Here is a 20,255-nt window from a genome sequence, read left to right as displayed (position 1 = left end):
ATGCAATTACATTGAAATGTTGCTTGAAAGAAAAAACAGAATTTATGCTTACCTGATAAATTACTTTCTCCAACGGTGTGTCCGGTCCACGGCGTCATCCATTACTTGTGGGATATTCTCCTCCCCTACAGGGAATGGCAAGGAGAGCACACAGCAAGAGCTGTCCATATAGCCCCTCCCAGGCTCCGCCCCCCCAGTCATTCGACCGACGGTTAGGAGAAAAAAAGGAGAAACTATAGGGTGCCGTGGTGACTAGTGTATAGAGAAAGAAATTTTTAAACCGGATTAAAAAACCAGGGCGGGCCGTGGACCGGACACACCGTTGGAGAAAGTAATTTATCAGGTAAGCATAAATTCTGTTTTCTCCAACAATGGTGTGTCCGGTCCACGGCGTCATCCATTACTTGTGGGAACCAATACCAAAGCGTTAGGACACGGATGAAGGGAGGGAGCAAATCAGGTTACCTAAACAGAAGGCACCACGGCTTGCAAAACCTTTCTCCCAAAAATAGCCTCCGAAGAAGTAAAAGTATCAAATTTGTAAAATTTGGCAAAAGTGTGCAGAGAAGACCAAGTCGCTGCCTTACATATCTGATCAACAGAAGCCTTGTTCTTGAAGGCCCATGTGGAAGCCACAGCCCTAGTAGAGTGAGCTGTGATACGTTCAGGAGGCTGCCGTCCGGCAGTCTCATAAGCCAATCGGATGATGCTTTTCAGCCAGAAAGAGAGGTAGCAGTAGCTTTTTGTCCTCTCCTCTTACCAGAATAAACGACAAACAAAGAAGAAGTTTGTCTGAAATCCTTTGTTGCTTCTAAATAGAACTTTAAAGCACGGACTACATCTAAATTGTGCAACAAACGTTCCTTCTTTGAAACTGGAAGGAACAACTATTTCCTGGTTAATATTCTTGTTGAAAACAACTTTTGGAAGAAAACCAGGTTTGGTACGCAAAACAACCTTATCTGAATGGAACACCAGATAGGGTAAATCACACTGCAAAGCAGATAATTCAGAAACTCTTCTAGCAGAAAAGATGGCAACCAAAAACAGAACTTTCCAAGATAGTAACTTGATATCTATGGAATGTAAAGGTTCAAATGGAACCCCTTGAAGAACTGAAAGAACTAAATTTAGACTCCAGGGAGGAGTCAAGGGTCTGTAAACAGGCTTGATTCTGACCAAAGCCTGTACCAAAGCTTTTACATCTGGCACCGCTGCCAGTCGTTTGTGTAACAAGACAGATAAAGCAGAAATCTGTCCTTTAAAAGAACTCGCTGACAATCCCTTATCCAAACCTTCTTGGAGAAAGGAGAGGATCTTAGGAATTTTAATCTTATTCCAGGAGAATCTTTTGGATTCACACCAACAGATATATATTTCCATATTTTATGGTAAATCTTTCTAGTCACAGTTTTTCTGGCTTGGACCAGAGTGTCTATCACTGAATCTGAAAAACCCACGTTTGGATAAAATCAAACGTTCAATTTCCAAGCAGTCAGCTGCAGAGAAACTAGATTTGGATGTTCGAATGGACCTTGTACTAGAAGATCCTGTCTCAAAGGTAGCTTCCATGGTGGAGCCGATGACATATTCACCAGGTCTGCATACCAAGTCCTGCGCGGCCACGCAGGAGCTATCAGAATCACCGAGGCCTTCTCCTGTTTGATCCTGGCTACAATCCTGGGAAGGAGAGGGAACGGTGGAAACGCATGAGCTAGGTTGAACGACCAAGGCGCCACTAATGCATCCACTAGAGTCGCCTTGGGATCCCTGGATCTGGACCCGTAGCAAGGAACCTTGAAGTTCTGACGAGACGTCATCAGATCCATGTCTGGAATGCCCCATAAGTGAGTCAACTGGGCAAAAACCTCCGGGTGGAGTTCCCACTCCCCCGGATGGAAAGTCTGACAACTCAGATAATCCGCCTCCCAGTTGTCTACTCCTGGGATGTGAATTGCAGATAGGTGGCAGGAGTGATCCTCCGCCCATTTGATGATTTTTGATACCTCTCTCATCGCCAAGGAACTCCTTGTTCCCCCCTGATGGTTGATGTAAGCTACAGTCGTCATGTTGTCTGACTGGAATCTTATGAATCCGGCCTTCGCTAGTTGAGGCCAAGCCCGGAGAGCATTGAATATCTCTTCTCCTGATAAACATCCTGGAACTGAGAGCGACTCTTCCCGAGACCATAGACCCTGAGCTTTCAGGGAATCCCAGACCGTGCCCCAGCCTAATAGACTGGCGTCGGTCGTGACAATGACCCACTCTGGCCTGCGGAAACTCATTCCCTGAGACAGGTGATCCTGGGACAACCACCAACGGAGTAAGTCTCTGGTCATCTGGTCTACTTGAATCTTTGGAGACAAGTCTGTATAGTCCCCATTCCACTGCTTGAGCATGCAAAGTTGTAATGGTCTTAGATGAATTCTAGCAAAAGGAACTATGTCCATTGCTGCAACCATCAACCCTACTACTTCCATGCACTGACCTATGGAAGGCTGCAGAATAGAGAGAAGAACTTGACAAGCGTTTAGAAGCTTTGACTTTCTGACCTCTGTCAAGAAGATCTTCATTTCTAAAGAATCTATTATTGTTCCCAAAAAGGGAACTCTTGTCGACGGAGACAGGGAACTCTTTTCTACGTTCACCTTCCACCCGTGAGATCTGAGAAAGGCTAGAACAATGTCTGTATGAGCTTTTGCCTTGGAAAGAGACGACCCTTGAATTAGAATGTCGTCCAGATAAGGTGCCACTGCAATGCCCCTTGGTCTTAGAACCGCTAGAAGGGACCCGAGCACCTTTGTGAAAATTCTGGGAGCAGTGGCTAGTCCGAATGGGAGAGCCACGAACTGATAATGTTTGTCCAGAAAGGCGAACCTTAGGAACTGATGATGATCTTTGTGGATAGGAATATGTAGATGCGCATCCTTTAGATCCACGGTAGTCATATATTGACCCTCCTGGATTGTAGGTAAAATTGTTCGAATGGTTTCCATTTTGAACGATGGAACTCTGAGAAATTTGTTTAAAATTTTTAAATCCAGAATTGGTCTGAAAGTTCCCTCTTTTTTGGGAACTACAAACAGATTTGAGTAAAACCCCTGACCTTGTTCCACAGATGGAACTGGGTGTATCACTCCCATCTTTAACAGGTCTTCTACACAATTTAAGAATGCCTGTCTCTTTATTTAGTTTGAAGATAAGTGAGACATGTGGAACCTTCCCCATGGGGGTAGTTCCTTGAATTCTAGAAGATAACCCTGAGAGACTATTTCTAGTGCCCAGGGATCCTGAACATCTCTTGCCCAAGCCTGAGCAAAGAGAGAGAGTCTGCCCCCCTACTAGATCCGGTCCCGGATCGGGGGCTACCCCTTCATGCTGTTTTGGTAACAGCAGCAGGCTTCTTGGCCTGTTTACCCTTGTTCCAGCCTTGCATTGGTTTCCAAGCTGGTTTAGTCTGGGAAGCGTTATCCTCTTGTCTAGAGGCTGCAGAGTTGGAAGCCGGTCCGTTCCTGAAATTGCGAAAGGAACGAAAATTGGACTTATTCTTAACCTTGAAAGGTCTATCTTGTGGGAGGGCATGGCCCTTTCCCCCAGTGATGTCTGAAATAATCTCTTTCAATTCTGGCCCAAAAAGGGTCTTACCTTTGAAAAGGATATTAAGCAATTTTGTCTTGGAAGATACGTCCGCCGACCAGGACTTTAGCCAGAGCGCTCTGCGCGCCACAATTGCAAACCCTGAATTTTTCGCCGCTAACCTCGCTAACTGCAAAGCGGCGTCTAAAATAAAGGAATTAGCTAACTTAAGTGCGTGAATTCTGTCCATGACTTCCTCATACGGAGTCTCCCTACTGAGCGACTTTTCCAGTTCCTCGAACCAGAACCACGCCGCTGTAGTGACAGGAATAATGCACGAAATAGGTTGAAGGAGGTAACCTTGCTGTACAAAATTTTTAAGCAAACCCTCCAACTTTTTATCCATAGGATCTTTGAAAGCACAATTGTCCTCAATGGGAATGGTCGTGTGTTTGGCTAGTGTAGAAACCGCCCCCTCGACCTTAGGGACTGTTTTCCTTCCTGGGGTCGACCATAGGGAACAATTTCTTAAATATAGGAGGAGGGAAAAAAGGTATGCCTGGCTTCTCCCACTCCTTATTCACTATGTCCGCCACCCGTTTAGGTATCGGAAATGCATCAGGGTGCACCGGGACCTCTAGGAATTTGTCCATCTTGCACAATTTTTCTGGAATGACCAAAGAGTCACAATCATCCAGCGTAGTTAGTACCTCCTTAAGTCATGCGCGGAGATGCTCTAACTTAAATTTAAACGTCACAACATCAGGTTCTGATAAAAATCTGTTAAAATCTGACAGCGCTCAACCTTGTGTCTGTAGCTCCTAGTATTGTGGGTACCAGCGCCCCCAAAAAGGTGAATGTAGTGCTAAAAATAAATACACAAAGCGCCTCCTAAAAGGCTAAGACACTAGTAGTGACAAGATTATTTAAATAAAAAATATATTGAAATTCTATAGGGGTATATAAAATATTTTATAAGCTACTTATAGCTAAAATATACAAACAAGATACAAAAGTGGATCCACTTAAAATTAACAATAAAATATGCATATATCTATATAAAAAACAATACAATTGTGGTTAAAAACCACAACAATATACAATCTTAATCACAAAATAAATTACAATAAAACAGCCGTTGATGGTTGGATAAAAAAATAAATATAAAAACATCAATTTACTGAGTAGGTGTCCATAAATATGTAGGTCCCAAACTTTAAATTCTTTCCAGAGAGTGAATGTCCAATATGAAGATTCTATTTTAAAACAGTTATCCTTATATATCCCTCGATAAATGGTGAAATGATGAAGTGTGTAAAAAAGAAAAACGTAGTGGTTTTCAAATCAAATTTCAAAAATTATTGTGAATATCCAAAAAATCCTGAAAAGATGATGTGATGAAGTGGGCGTGAATAATCAAAAATGTGTGTACACAAAAATGAAAAAAGAAAAAGGAAAAAATGTAAAAAAATAATCCAAATGAATATTTAGGATGTGTTAAAGTGAATAGCACACTTATAAAGTGACCCTTATGTGAATACAAGATGTGAAGAGATGCTCCTAAAAAGTTATTCCTGTGTGTAAACGATGAAAAAATACAGAAATGGATCCTATGTCTCAGGGATCAATTCATTCAAAGATATACCTGTAATAAAACAAATATAACATAGTGCAAAACTGCTATTCAAACTTAGTCAGTAATTGAAAAGAAGCTTACCATATATGTCAACGCGTTTCGGCCCAGTTCTTAGGGCCGAAACGCGTTGACATATATGGTAAGCTTCTTTTCAATTACTGACTAAGTTTGAATAGCAGTTTTGCACTATGTTATATTTGTTTTATTACAGGTATATCTTTGAATGAATTGATCCCTGAGACATAGGATCCATTTCTGTATTTTTTCATCGTTTACACACAGGAATAACTTTTTAGGAGCATCTCTTCACATCTTGTATTCACATAAGGGTCACTTTATAAGTGTGCTATTCACTTTAACACATCCTAAATATTCATTTGGATTATTTTTTTACATTTTTTCCTTTTTCTTTTTTCATTTTTGTGTACACACATTTTTGATTATTCACGCCCACTTCATCACATCATCTTTTCAGGATTTTTTGGATATTCACAATAATTTTTGAAATTTGATTTGAAAACCACTACGTTTTTCTTTTTTACACACTTCATCATTTCACCGTTTATCGAGGGATATATAAGGATAACTGTTTTAAAATAGAATCTTCATATTGGACATTCACTCTCTGGAAAGAATTTAAAGTTTGGGACCTACATATTTATGGACACCTACTCAGTAAATTGATGTTTTTATATTTATTTTTTATCCAACCATCAACAGCTGTTTCATTGTAATTTATTTTGTGATTAAGATTGTATATTGTTGTGGTTTTTAACCACAATTGTATTGTTTTTTATATAGATATATGCATATTTTATTGTTAATTTTAAGTGGATCCACTTTTGTATCTTGTTTGTATATTTTAGCTATAAGTAGCTTATAAAATATTTTATATACCCCTATAGAATTTCAATATATTTTTTATTTAAATAATCTTGTCACTACTAGTGTCTAAGCCTTTTAGGAGGCGCTTTGTGTATTTATTTTTAGCACAACATCAGGTTCTGTCTGCCGAGAAATTATTCCTGTATCAGAAATTTCTCCATCTGACAAACCCTCCCTCACTGCCACTTCAGACTGGTGTGAGGGTATGACAGAAAAAATATCATCAGCGCCCTCCTGCTCTACAGTGTTTAAAACAGAGCAATCGCGCTCTCTCTGAAATGCTGGCATTGTTACATAGTAACAAGCATTGGCGCGCTAGAAGTACTAGGGGTCGCCTGCGCGGGCATAACTGGTATAGACACAGAAGGAGAGTATGTAGAACTCTCTCTACTTCCTTCATCTGAGGAATCATCCTGGGCAACTTTACTATTTGTGACAGTACTGTCCTTACTATGTTTGGACGCTATGGCACAATTATCACATATATTTGAATGAGGAACCACATTGGCTACCATACATACAGAACATGATCTATCTGAAGGTACAGACATTTTAAACAGGTTTAAACTGGTTAATAAAGCACAAAAACCGTTTTAAAACAAAACCGTTACTGTCTCTTTAAATGTTAAACAGGGCACACTTTATTACTGAATGTGAAAAACTATGAAGGAATTATCCAATCTTTACCAAATTTTCACCACAGTGTCTTAATACATTCAAAGTATTGCACCCCAATTTTCAAGCTGTTATCCCTTAAAATGTGAAAACCGGAGCCGTTTGCAATTTTAACCCCACTACAGTCCCAGCCACAGCCTTTGTTGCAACTTCATCTATCCCAGGAGGGTTCTAGGAACGTTTTCAGTGGATACCAGACCCTCACACATGCAGCTGCATGCACTGCACTCAAAAGTAACTGCACAATAATGGCGCGAAAATGAGGCTCTGCCTACTACAGTGAAAGGCCCTTCCTGACTGGAAAGGTGTCTAAACTAGTGCCTGGCGATAAAAACGTTCCCCAAACAATAAAAGTGTGAAAACTACTTCAAACTTTAAAAAACAACTTAAATAAAGCAATCGATTTAGCCCCTAAAAGTGTCCACCAGTTAATAGCCCATAATAAGCCCCTTATTCTTTCTGAGTCTAAGAAAATGGCTTACCGATCCCCATGAGGGAAAAATGACAGCCTTCCAGCATTACACAGTCTTGTTAGAAAAATGGCTAGTCATACCTCGAGCAGAAAAGTCTGCAAACTGTTCCCCCCAACTGAAGTTCTCTCAGCTCAACAGTCCTGCGTGGGAACAGCAATTGATTTTAGTTACTGCTGCTAAAATCATACTCCTCTTTTAAACAGAACTCTTCATCTCTTTCTGTTTCAGAGTAAATAGTACATACCAGCACTATTTTAAAATAACAAACTCTTGAATGAAGAAATAAAAAACTACAACTAAACACCACATACTCTTCACCATCTCCGTGGAGATGCTACTTGTTCAGAGCGGCAAGGAGAATGACTGGGGGGGCGGAGCCTGGGAGGGGCTATATGGACAGCTCTTGCTGTGTGCTCTCCTTGCCATTCCCTGTAGGGGAGGAGAATATCCCACAAGTAATGGATGATGCCGTGGACCGGACACACCAATGTTGGAGTAATAGATGTTATACAAGTGCTGTACTACTACCCTGGTTAGGACACAACTAGTGTAGCCAGTAAGGGCTAGAGGGTTGAGAGAGAGCACATGGTTACTTAAAGGGAGTCAAGTAACAAAAAAACCCCACTTAAAGGGAGTCAAGTAACAAAAAAACCCCAAACAACTCATGATTTAAATAGGGCGTGTAATTTTAAACAACTTTCCAATTAACTTGTATTACCAATTTTGCTTTGTTCACTTGGTATTCTTAGTTGAAAGCTAAACCTAGGAGGTTCATATGCTAATCTGAAAACATTTTGACAGTTTTTTACCACTAGAGGGCATTAGTTCATGTGTTTAGAATAGATAAAAATTAGTTCAGGCACATGAAGCTCCTAGGAGTCAGCACTGATTGGCTGAAAATGCAAGTCTGTCAAAAGAACTGAAATAAGGGGGCAGTTTTCAGAGGCTTAGATACAAGGTAAAAAATTTAATATAACTGTGTTGGTTATGCAAAATTGGTGAATGGGTAATAAAGGGATTATCTACATTTTTAAACAACAAAAATTCTGGTGCTTACTGTCCCTTTAACCAGGAAGCAGACCACTCCACTGTTCTTACCCCTGCTGTGTACTCAGAAGAGGATAGATACTGTAGGCAGAGAATCTATTGAGGAAGTACAGATTATGGCCTCACAGGGGAAAGCTAAGGAACAAGCAACTCCCATGGCAGGCATGTGACACAACAAACAAGAAGATTTACTTTGCACAGCCAGTACTTCCTTAAAATCCCTCTCTTCAAAAAACAATCCATTGAGGGAGATTCTGGGAATATCATCCCTGGAATTCTTCACATACTGGAACACCTTGCCTCGTCAGCTAGGAGCAGGCAAGGATAAGAACTACTGGGAGAGAGAGGGAAGTGGGAGGGATATTTGAAGTCTAGTAGGGAGTCTTTGCCTCCTCCTGATGGCCAGGATGTGAATTCCCCTACAAGCAAGGAATTCTGGGACTATCACCACTTTAGAAAGAAATAGCACTTTGCTGTATGGTGGGCAGCACCAATCTCTAATTGTATACTACAATAAAACAAACTTTATTAAGTTTATATATTGTAAGGAAGAGAGGTGTTAATACTATAAAATTTAAATGTGCTCAGAAAGAGCTGAACTTTAGAGTTTATATTTCTTGCGTGGTACATTATTTTAGTAAATTACTGGAAGATGTCCATAATTTTTTTTGCTAATATAGCGGTTTGCATAACAAGTGTTTTGTCCCCTCGCTTTTTGCAGATATATTTTATACCCTCATTCTATCGCATTTTTGAAACTTTATTAAGCTGTGTGTATACTTCTGGTGTGCAGTTAGACGCATGGTGAGAAGGCAAGATAGAGACCGCTTGAAACACCAGCCTTCTTGTATCACACTGATTACAAGTGCTTTTACAAATGTGAGAAATCTTTTGGATTTAAGATTACCCTTTGATAGAGTTACACTATGGGGCACCCCGTTAGGTGCCAACGGCCTTCTTGGTGCCTTTTATAGTGCTCTGGGCTTTAAAAAGGGAACCTAGCACTCCAAAATAAGCACAACAATGGGGCAAGTGACCGGACACTTTTTTTTTTTTTAAAGGAGGGGTCCATGTTATCTTCTGATTACTGTAGCAACCAATAACACCTGATATAAGTATGGTTCTATAGAACATCAGGGGGTGGCGTAGACGCGTGACCCCTAATTTGGAAGCAGCAATCCTGTTTTTCCTAATAAGTAGTACGGTATCAGTCCTGATGCCAACTGGTTATTATAGGAATGGCAAATACAACAGCATTTGTTGTACTTTTGGAGGTATTTTAATAGTTTCTAAAATGCTATGTAGGATTTTCAGGGCAAATACTATATAATTTTATTTTTGCTAATGTGTGCATGGGGGGGGGGGGGGGATTAATTTTAAAATCTATCCAATATTTCTATGGTTATATATATATTTTTTACCAAATCATATTCTGTATAAATGGCAATATGGTGCAACAAAGGGATACTGAACCCCAATTTTTTTCTTTCATGATTCAGATAGAGCATGCAATTTTAAGCAACTTTCTAATTTACTCCTATTATCAAATTTTCTTCGTTCTCTTGCTATCTTTATTTGAAAAAGAAAGTACAGAACCTTGGACAGCACTTTATTATTGGTGGATGAATTTATCTACCAATCAGCAACAACCCAGGTTGTTCACCAAAATGGGCAGGCATTTAAACTTACATTCTTACTTTTCAAATAAAGATACCAATAGAATGAAGAACATTTGCTAATAGGAGTAAATTAGAAAGTTGCTTAAAATTGCACGCTCTATCTGAATCACTAAAGAAAAAATGTGGGTTCATTGTCTCTAATTTATATTAAACAATATAGGTATAGCATCCTAAAGTTTGTTTTAGACATTTTATTGTACCTTCCATGGATGTTAATATAAAATGTATTTTTTATTTAGGAATTACTCACGTGCTGCTATTTATGCTGTATGCCTTAGAAAATGACAAATGTAATTTGTTTGCATTTAATATGGTGGTGTTCTCCATTATGATGGCATTTTTTAAAACTAAAGTTAAATTCTTCAGTGTAGGTATCTCACAGAAAAGTGTTGACATTTTTGTGAAAATGCAACATGTGCGAGACAGCTCCAGCATATGGGTGTCAAATGGCACAGCAGCACTGGGGTTAAACAATAGATTTTTTTTTTTATATTATGAAAAGTTTCCCACATGTTTTAGGCACCATCCTGAATATGGAGGAACCAGACAAACGTTTTAAATGTTATAAAATCGGGGTGCACGAAGTAGAATCCAAAAGTTTGAAGCTAGAAAGTTTTTTTGGGCATAGTTCACGGGTTCTGTTAAAGGCAGAACGGAAGCTTCAAAAACAGATATACAAAGTTGGAAAAAGCTCAACACTACAAATTATTGTCTTCTTATACAAGGATGTCTGATCTGTTATCTTTATACAGTTGAATACCCTCCTAAATTACAAATCTATGTTTTAGGTGAATAGTTTTATTAAAGACATTTTAAAGTTTTCAGAGATTCCAGTACTTGAAATATGAATTTCCAATGTATGTACATTTAAGAAAATACCTCTAAATCAGGGCTCAACAATCCCTGGAGCCTTAAAATTAAGCCCTGGGCCCTGTTTCAGCTCTCAAGACACTCATGGATGCCACCCACTTATCCACGCCAGCAGCAACCAAAAATTAGCCTGGTGCAGCTGGATCCTTTCTAAGCCGGGCAGCTGAGAACTTCAAGTTCCATAATGCTGTGTGGCCAGAGGTGCATTATTTTTGCTACCAGAGATACTTTCCAGAAGTGGTGCTAACCTAAATGCTTCTTGAAAGGAAGACATGTCAAAAGAAGGAGAGGGAAATAGGCTCCACTCCTGGGTAAGCAAAATACTTGGTGGATTATTCAGCTTTCAGTAAATATTGCCATAGTAACCATGTAGAATCCAATAGAGCTGACACATTTAGCACGACAGGTCTTTTCACAATGGCACTTTCCCTGAGGAGTTCCACTGCCTCTGGCAGGGCTCAATAGGTGAGGCCTCATGAAAATCTGAGTGCAAGCCTTCTGAAGTGTTGGTGCTCAGGTGAGGATCAGACAGATAATAAAAGGGTGCACAAAGAACAGGCTTCATTCCTGGCTCCCCTTAGAGGAGTGTGGAGGAAGTGGCCTAGGCGTAAACATGATGCCAGCCAAATCTGCCTGAGGTGTCAGGAGCATGGCGGGTGGATGGGGGCCCGGCATTCGGGAGTCTACAGAAAACTGGAGGTGTCATGTTACCTGCTGGAGTCTTGTTGCTGAGGGAAATGTGAACAGATAGGAGGGACAGAAGGATCTGACTGAAGGTAACACATTAGGAGAAGTACTAAGGGTCAGAAGTGGCAGCAGGGCTCTGACACTGTTATTAAGTCCCCTTTGTCTGAGAGTAGGAGTGGTTCCCTGAGTGTGTGATTGCTGACAGTGTGATTAGTCCTGATGGGGTGTGTCAGTGATCTCCGACTGAAAATATATATGAACTCTATGAAGCCTTATTTCTTATCTTCTTAGATGCCAACCGAGCTGTATGTGTAATATGGTATTGTTATATTCTTTTTAATATATACACACAAACAAGAAAAGGTGAAACATATCAAAATGCTTCCAATGCTATAACATATGCATGTGTGTCTTAACCCTTTGAGCTTTTAAGCTGGATTTGAATTTATTTTTTTAAAATATTTTTTACTTTTTTTCCCCAGATCCCCAAAACTTATACCGTTGAAAGGTTAGGCGATTACCTTTCTAACAGTAGGTCTTGGGGGGGGGGGGGGGGGTCTGTAACTGCTTAGATGCCCGAGACACAGGCTTCTAAACAGCATGCCCCCATTTCCCTAAATTGTACATTGTAAATTTTAAATAAAGTTGCGCAGTGACATTGCACGTGATGTCACCACGCAAAACGTGAAGCCCCGGCGATGTCTGTCACTATACAGGTGGGAGTCAGTGGGAGCCCCCAGATTGCCCTTAAGGTGGGTGAGTGCTAGCGACAGCTCTAAGCCGTCATCACCTGACTGGGACAATTTGTGACGGCTCAGAAACTTAATTAGCACTCAAGGGGTTAAATATTTACACAGCCGTCAATTCCATCTGCATATCACACTATACTCAACACTACATTGTGGGGGAGGGGGGGAGCAATGTACTGCAGGAAATTTAGATGTTTGTGATGTGGCAGTATGAACAAAAGATATGAGTAAGTGTAGTGTAAAATTTGGGCACTCCCAATAATACATACTGTATATATGCGTGGAATCATTTCACTGTAGTTTAACAGTGGATTAAAGTTAGAGAATTTCTAATTCGTCTGGAGCTAGTGGAAATTTTCAAGATATACACAAACATACATACAGGCTCCCTCTAATATCTCTAATGTATGGACACCAAAATCATATTCATGATAGCTGAAGGCAATCAAAAGAATACTGTTAATAGGAAGAAAAATGTATCCATCTACTTACGTTTATAAAATACAGCTTTGAAAGCAGTGTTTGGCAGAAGATCATATATTTTTTCTAAGACTGTGGCTTCTCCAACAACAGAAGCATTTCCATTCCAAATCTGAACTACATCTTCACGGTCACGGATGCTCATACTGACACCAATCACCTCGTCATCTGGGTAAGAGATATCACATGGCCGTTAAACAAAAGATTCAAATTCATACAGAAATTTTAGAGACATTGACATTTAACAAAAATAAAAATACATATCACACAGCAATTGACAGGTGTACTAAAGAAAAATTACAAAGTGTAATGGATGGAACATGGAATATTTACCAACTGCACATCTGTCTGTAAACTGTTCTCCAATAGTAGCTAGCAATAATTCTCGCCAAACCAGCTTCTGTATTCAAAGAAAAGGAAACATTTTTAAAAAAAAAAAAAAAAAAAAAAAAAAAAAAGCATGCCTTAGTTACAGATCAAAAACCATTAAAATGTCAATGTCAAGTTGAGGTTCTCAGCAAAAGTTGAAACCCAGATAGAATTTTTAAAAAAAAAAAAAAAAATATATAAAGATTTTCAAGAATTTAAACATTCACATAGCAGTCATCAACATATTCAAAGAAATCATAATTGTTACAATAGGTCTGCATATATGAACTTCATGGACTGACATAAAAGAAAAACAAACACATCAACCAACTCCTTGGTAGCACAATAAGCAATCTCCCAAGGAATTCTGATAACATGCATGTTAACCCCTTAACGACCAAGGACGTACGCCACACGTCCTCTAAAAAAATACACTTAATGACCGAGGACGTGTGGCGTACGTCCTTGGTCTGGAAAGCAGCTGGAAGCGATCCTGCTCGCTTCCAGCTGCTTTCCGGTTATTGCAGTGATGCCTCAACATCGAGGCATCCTGCAATAACCCCCCTTGGCCATCCGATGCAGAGAGAGCCACTCTGTGGCCCTCTCTGTACCGGACATCGATGGCCGGTTTCGTTGGTGGGTGGGAGCCAGTCTGGGAGGCGGGTGGGCGGCCATCGATGGGCCGTATGATGTGGCGGGGGGCGGGATCGTGGGCGGGAACGCCGGGTGCGCACGAGGGTGCGGGGGGGGGGGGGGGGTAGGAAGCGGGTGGGAACCGCTACACTACAGAACATTTATGGGGGAAAAGTGACAGTGATTGCCAAATATATATATATATATATATCGATCTAAGAGATCTGGGAGGGGTGGTGGGTTGGTCTTTTGGGGGGGGGGGCAAGCTACACTACAGAAAATTATTTTAAAAAAAATAATAAAACAATGTTTTACTATAAACTGGGTACTGGCAGACAGCTGCCAGTACCAAAGATGGCTACTAATAAGTTAGAGGGGGATGGGTAAAGAGCTGTTTGGGGGGTATCAGGGAGGTTGGGGGCTAAGGGGGGATCCTCCAGAGCAGCATATGTAAATATGCATTTTTTTTATTTATGTTTTATCAAGGATAGCTTTTTTTTTTAGTACTGGCAGACTTTCTGCCAGTACTTAACATGGCGGGGACAATTGTGGGGTGGGGGAGGGAAGAGAGCTGTTTGGGAGGGATCAGGGGGTGTAATGTGTCAGGTGGGAGGCTGATCTCTACACTAAAGCTAAAATTAACCCTGCAAGCTCCCTACATGCTACCTAATTAACCCCTTCACTGCTAGCCATAATACACGTGTGATGCGCAGCGGCATTTAGCGGCCTTCTAATTACCAAAAAGCAACGCCAAAGCCATATATGTCTGCTATTTCTCAACAAAGGGGATCCCAGAGAAGCATTTACAACCATTTGTGCCATAATTGCACAAGCTGTTTGTAAATGATTTCAGTGAGAAACCTAAAATTGTGAAAAATTTTACTTTTTTTTTTATTTAATCGCATTTGGCGTTGAAATGGTGGCATGAAATATACCAAAATGGGCCTAGATCAATACTTAGGGTTGTCTACTACACTACAATAAAGCTAAAATTAACCCTACAAGCTCCCTACATGCTCCCTAATTAACCCCTTCATTGCTGGGCATAATACACGTGTGGTGCGCAGTGGCATTTAGCGGCCTTCTAATTACCAAAAAGCAACACCAAATCCATATATGTCTGCTATTTATGAAAAAAGGGGATTGCAGAGAAGCATTTACAACCATTTGTGCCATAATTGCACGAGCTGTTTGTAAATAAATTCAGTGAGAAACCTAAAGTTTGTAACAAAATGTGTGAAAAAGTGAGCAATTTTTTTTATTTGATCGCATTTGGCGGTGAAATGGTGGCATGAAATATACCAAAATGGGCCTAGATCAATACTTTGGGATGTCTTCTAAAAAAAAATATATACATGTCAAGGGATATTCAGGGATTCCTGGAAGATATCAGTGTTCCAATGTAACTAGCGCTAAGTTTGAAAAAAAGTGGTTTGGAAATAGCAAAGTGCTTCTTGTATTTATTGCCCTATAACTTGCAAAAAAAAGCAAAGAACATGTAAACATTGGGTATTTCTAAACTCAGGACAAAATTTGGAAACTATTTAGCATGAGTGTTTTTTGGTGGTTGCAGATGTGTAACAGATTTTGGGGGTCAAAGTTAGAAAAAGTGTGGTTTTTTTCCATTTTTTCCCTCATATTTTATATTTTTTTTATAGTAAATTATAAGATATGATGAAAATAATGGTATCTTTAGAAAGTCCATTTAATGGCGAGAAAAACGGTATATAATATGTGTGGGTACAGTAAATGAGTAAGAGGAAAATTACAGCTAAACACAAACACTGCAGAAATGTAAAAATAGCCTTGGTCCCAAACGGTCAGAAAATGGAAAAGTGCTGTGGTCATTAAGGGGTTAAGGAAAAGTTTTATTTTAAGATCACCATTAAAGGGACACTAAACCCCCCAAAAATATTTCATGATTCAGAAAGAGAATACAAATTTAAACAATCAAATTTACTTCTATTTATTTTGCTTCATTTTTAGATATCCTTAGGTGGAGAAAAAGCAATGCACATGGGTGAGCCAATCACATGAGGCTTCTAAGTGCAGCAACCAATCAGCAGCTACTGAGCCTATCTAGATATTTTTTTCAGCAAATAATAAAGAGAATAAAAAAATTAGGTAATAGAAGTAAATTAGAAAGTTGTTTGAAATTGCATGCTCTTACTAGATAATGAAAGACAAAAAAATGTCCCTTTAAAGAATAAAGAGAACCCACATTTTAGGGAGATGATTTTTGTTCACAAAGAAGGCAATTGAATAAAAACAGGAGTTGTGGTGATGCTACCTGACCTTACTTTTGCTCTGTCTTTAAAATGCATGATACGGAACCCTCACCTATAGGGGATTTTGACAGATCTCAGATGTGTGGGGAGAGCAGAGAAATCTTTCTACTTCTGTGGTGTACTAGTAGAAAGATCTTGGTATATTTGAATTCTTGCTCCTTGATATGAGAAGGCTTGCTGGAGTCGGAGCATACGTAAAGATTTTTTCTAAGTCTCTGAAGTGTATGATTCAACTCTAAAAGGTTGGGTTTCAGAACGCTTAGGTCTCAAGAGGGATGAGCTCTTTCCAGTTGTATTTCAGGTATTTGTGAAAAGTTCAATGTCGCCACTGCTTAAAAGGCCCTGCAAATAGTCTGCATATTCTAAGTTTGTTGTGATGGATGACCTTGAAAATAGAATCCGTCACAACAAACTTAGAATATGCAGAGTTCCTGAATCCATTTTGTATGGACTTGAATGACCTTGAAAATACAACCCAAGTCTGAACATTCTTCTTTGATACAAGATTTAACTTGATTAATTAAGATTTCCATTGCTTTAAGTGTGAGAGGACTATCTCCATCGGATGATGGAGAAGATTGGGGTGCAAGTAGTGGTTCTTGATTGCTTAATGTTTTCTCTTCACCTTCTGTGAATGTAGAATCAGGATTATTTTTGTGTTTGAAGTATTGACTGAGCCCATAGTATTACTGGAGGTTTTTGCGTGTGTCAAATTTAGAAGATTTGCAGAGAATTATCAGAAATGTATGATACAACTCCTACAGAACGGAGGCAGATTTAAGTTGATTAAGCAATTTTATGATCTGTAAACTATCACTATAATAAGGTAAAAATGTAGAGGGCAGCTGTGGATACAACAATATTGCACTGAAAAGTTTTTATATGGGATACAAATAAAGGAATGTTGACAAATTGTCCCACTTGAAAGGTGCCACCATAGGCTACCACTGATTTGTGTATAATAAGAACTAAGGTCAGCTCTTCTTAAACACTTCACTAAAACCTAAAAAAAAAAAAATTATTATTATATATATATATATATATATATATATATATATATATATATATATATATATATATATATATATATATATATATATATATATATATATATATATATATATATATATATATATATATATATATATATATATATATATATACACATACATATTTAAAAAAAAAAAAAAAAAACGCTCCACTGTCTGAGGAAACTGTATCAGAAAAGCTGTGAAACGCATTGCAGTGTTTATTGGTTTTAAAGAGCTTAATTAAGAAACCCCTATATCACTTCAGGTTATCCGAGTATTCAATACAGCAGATAAACACCTTTAGTGAAGTCTATAATATCATTCAAGTGCTGAGATACCGGAGGGAGTCAGCTGGGAGGCTCCTAACATACCCAGCCTACCTGGTTTACACTACTGTTAGAGCGCTATATTTGCGAGTACCACTTTTCGTGCTTTGAAATATCTTGAAGATATTACGCCATTGGATCATCTTTTTGTAAATAAGCAATACATTCAGGTTGTCTTCATTTCTGTGAAAAATATTTATGATGAGTCACAGACTTTTGTAGTAGTGAACTAAAGGAATAGTGGAATTTATATATATTTTATGATAGCAGTAGGTCAGCAGTAGGCCAGTGTATACATTACACAATACAAAACGTTGCCTTAGCTATGAGCAGGCCAATTTTATATTAAAAGTGTTGAAGCTGCACTTGCTAATGCAAAGAGACCTTAAACAATTTATCATGTGGCTCTTCCGCGGTGCCACATAACCTGAGGCTTTGACGACTTCTCTGCACTCTTCTCGCTATAGTCCGAGAGGTCACACATGTACACAGGCCCATGTAGTGGTCAGATGATTGTGCATGGCACTCAGAGGCAGAATAGTAAAGTGCGGCTGGAAAGGCCTATTTCATAGGCCTCAATCACTGAGCTCCATTGGTATAATTCACATCAGCAGAGCTCTGCCCTTGCGCCACTTCATTGAGGCCGCTATGTGTGTATGGTCTCACCCATTGTTATGCACAGAGTTTAAAGGGACATGAAACCCACATTTTTTTTCTTTAATGATTCAGATAGAACATGCAATTTTAATCAACTTTCTTATTTACTTCTATTATCTAATTTGCTTCATTCTCTTGATATACTTTGCTGAAAAGCATATCTAGATAGGCTCAGTAGCAGCTGATTGGTGGCTGCACATAGATGCCTCGTGCGATTGGCTCACCCATGTACAATGCTATTTTTAAACAAAAGGATATCTAAAAAATTAAGCAAATTAGATAATAGAAGTAAATATGAGTGTTTAAAATGGTATTCTCTGAATCGTGAAAGAAACGTTTTGGGTTTAGTGTCCCTTTAGGTGTGGTGCAGCCAACTAAGATGCCTGCATGCTCTGCCCCCCAGCATTTTTATTGCATCTGGAAGAATAATGCACAGCTAACAATATACTCTAATTCATGTCACGTAAAGGTACGATTGTGCCTTTTTCTGCAGTGAAGCTTCTAAATAAGCACTTAATCATGTAGCTATGTGCTATAAAAGGTGCGCCTTTAACAGGTTTATCCAACTAATCAGATTAGTTAATTAACAGTTCTGTAGCCACCACATGTGTGACAGGTCTGACACTTACTGGATCAAATCGATGTCTTTAGGAGGCAGAGATCACTAACGCAAGTAATCCTTACATAAATAAAGCTCAAGCTTAAAGTGAAGGTAAACTGATGAATGAAAGCCCGTTTTTTAAAAAATACTATTAAAAACAGGGGCACTTTCATTCATCAAAGTTTAGAAAGCAGCCCTTTTGTTTAAAAACTTACCTTTGCTCTTTTCACAGCCGGAGCTGCTTCCACCACAAGGAGATCCTCTCTTCACACGTCAGCATCCTCCAATCACGGCTTTCCCCACCAGGGGAGCCATTGCCTGAGGCCATGCAGTGATTGGAAGAAGCTGGATTAGACATTGCCGACGTGTGAAGAGAGGATCTCCGGGTGGGGGAAGCTGCTCTGGCTGTGAAAAAAAAAACAAAAAGGTAAGTTTTTAATCAAAACGGCTGCTTTCTAAACATTGATTAATGAAAGTGCCCCTGTTTTTATTAGTATTTTTAAAAAACAGGCTTTCCTTCACTTTAATATAAAAATAGAGGTCTGACGCAGGGCAGTATTAAAAAGAATATAAACTCCCATATTTATTTCACATTACAGCCTGCAGTTTTAAACAACTTTCCAATTTACTTCTATGGTCTAATTTGCTTTGTTCTATTGGTATCTTTTGTTGGAATTCACACCTGGGTAAGCTCTGGAGCAGCAATGCACTTCTGTGAGCTAGCTGATTGGTGGCTGCACATATATGCCTCTTGCTACTGGCTCACTTGATGTGTTCAGCTAGGTACAAGTAGTGAACTGCTGCTCCTTCAAAAGGATACAAAGAGAATGAAGCAATCATGAATACAGAAGAAAACTTAAAAATGGAATGCTCCAAACCATGGAAGAAAAATGTTGGGTTTCATGTCCCTTTAATCAATTTGTTCTGAAAAGGCACCATTGACATTTTACAAATAGGAAATGTGTCAGAAAACCCTGTCATCAAGGTAGCTCTGTACATTGCAGTGCTCTCCCCAGGACCTATTAAATGGGCACACACCACCCGGCTGATTTTACTGCCACCCAGCTAAAAGACTTAAAGGGACGCAAAGCCCAAAATGTTTCTCTCATTCAGATAGAACATACAGTTTTAAACAACTTTCCAATTTACTTCTATTATCAAATTCTGTTTTCTTTTCATCCTTTGTTGAAAAGCAGAAGGTATAAGGTATGTTCAGGAGTGTACATGCGTCTGCAGCACTATACAGCAGCAGTTTTGCAACAATGTTATACATTAGCAAGATCACTAGATGGCAGCACTAGTTCCTGTCATATGGTACTCCAAACATGTGCCCACTACCTATCTACATATCTTCAACAAAGAACAAGAGAACAAAGCAAATTTGATATTAGAAATAAAATTGGAAACTTTTTAAAAAACTAGTTCCTATCAAACAAGAAATAAATAGATTGGGTTTCATGTCCCTTTAAGCCAATATTAAGTTGAGATGAGCTAATATTACATTTCCAATGTTTGTTTTGCATATCATTAAATCAATTAATGTTAATGATGCCAATTTGTGCTTTGGATATAACATTTATAAATAATATTAAA

At 39.0% G+C, this 20,255-nt stretch overlaps 1 protein-coding gene across 1 annotated transcript in view; it reads right to left on the bottom strand.

Annotated features, from left to right (window-relative positions):
- Positions 1–20,255, bottom strand: part of EIF4E3 (eukaryotic translation initiation factor 4E family member 3) — a 41,495-nt gene that overhangs the window by 9,947 nt on the left and 11,293 nt on the right. The window contains exons 5-6 of the mRNA XM_053720889.1: positions 13,091–13,157; positions 12,770–12,925 (exon numbers count right to left, since the gene is read on the bottom strand). Coding sequence (XP_053576864.1) covers positions 12,770–12,925; positions 13,091–13,157 — 223 coding nt within the window. The remainder of the gene's footprint in view (positions 1–12,769; positions 12,926–13,090; positions 13,158–20,255) is intronic.

The sequence above is a fragment of the Bombina bombina genome, chromosome 7 (assembly GCF_027579735.1).
Source record: "Bombina bombina isolate aBomBom1 chromosome 7, aBomBom1.pri, whole genome shotgun sequence".
Lineage (NCBI taxonomy): Eukaryota > Metazoa > Chordata > Amphibia > Anura > Bombinatoridae > Bombina > Bombina bombina.
The sequence above is the reverse complement of the archived record's forward strand: the minus strand, read 5'-3'. Positions and strand labels throughout refer to the sequence as shown.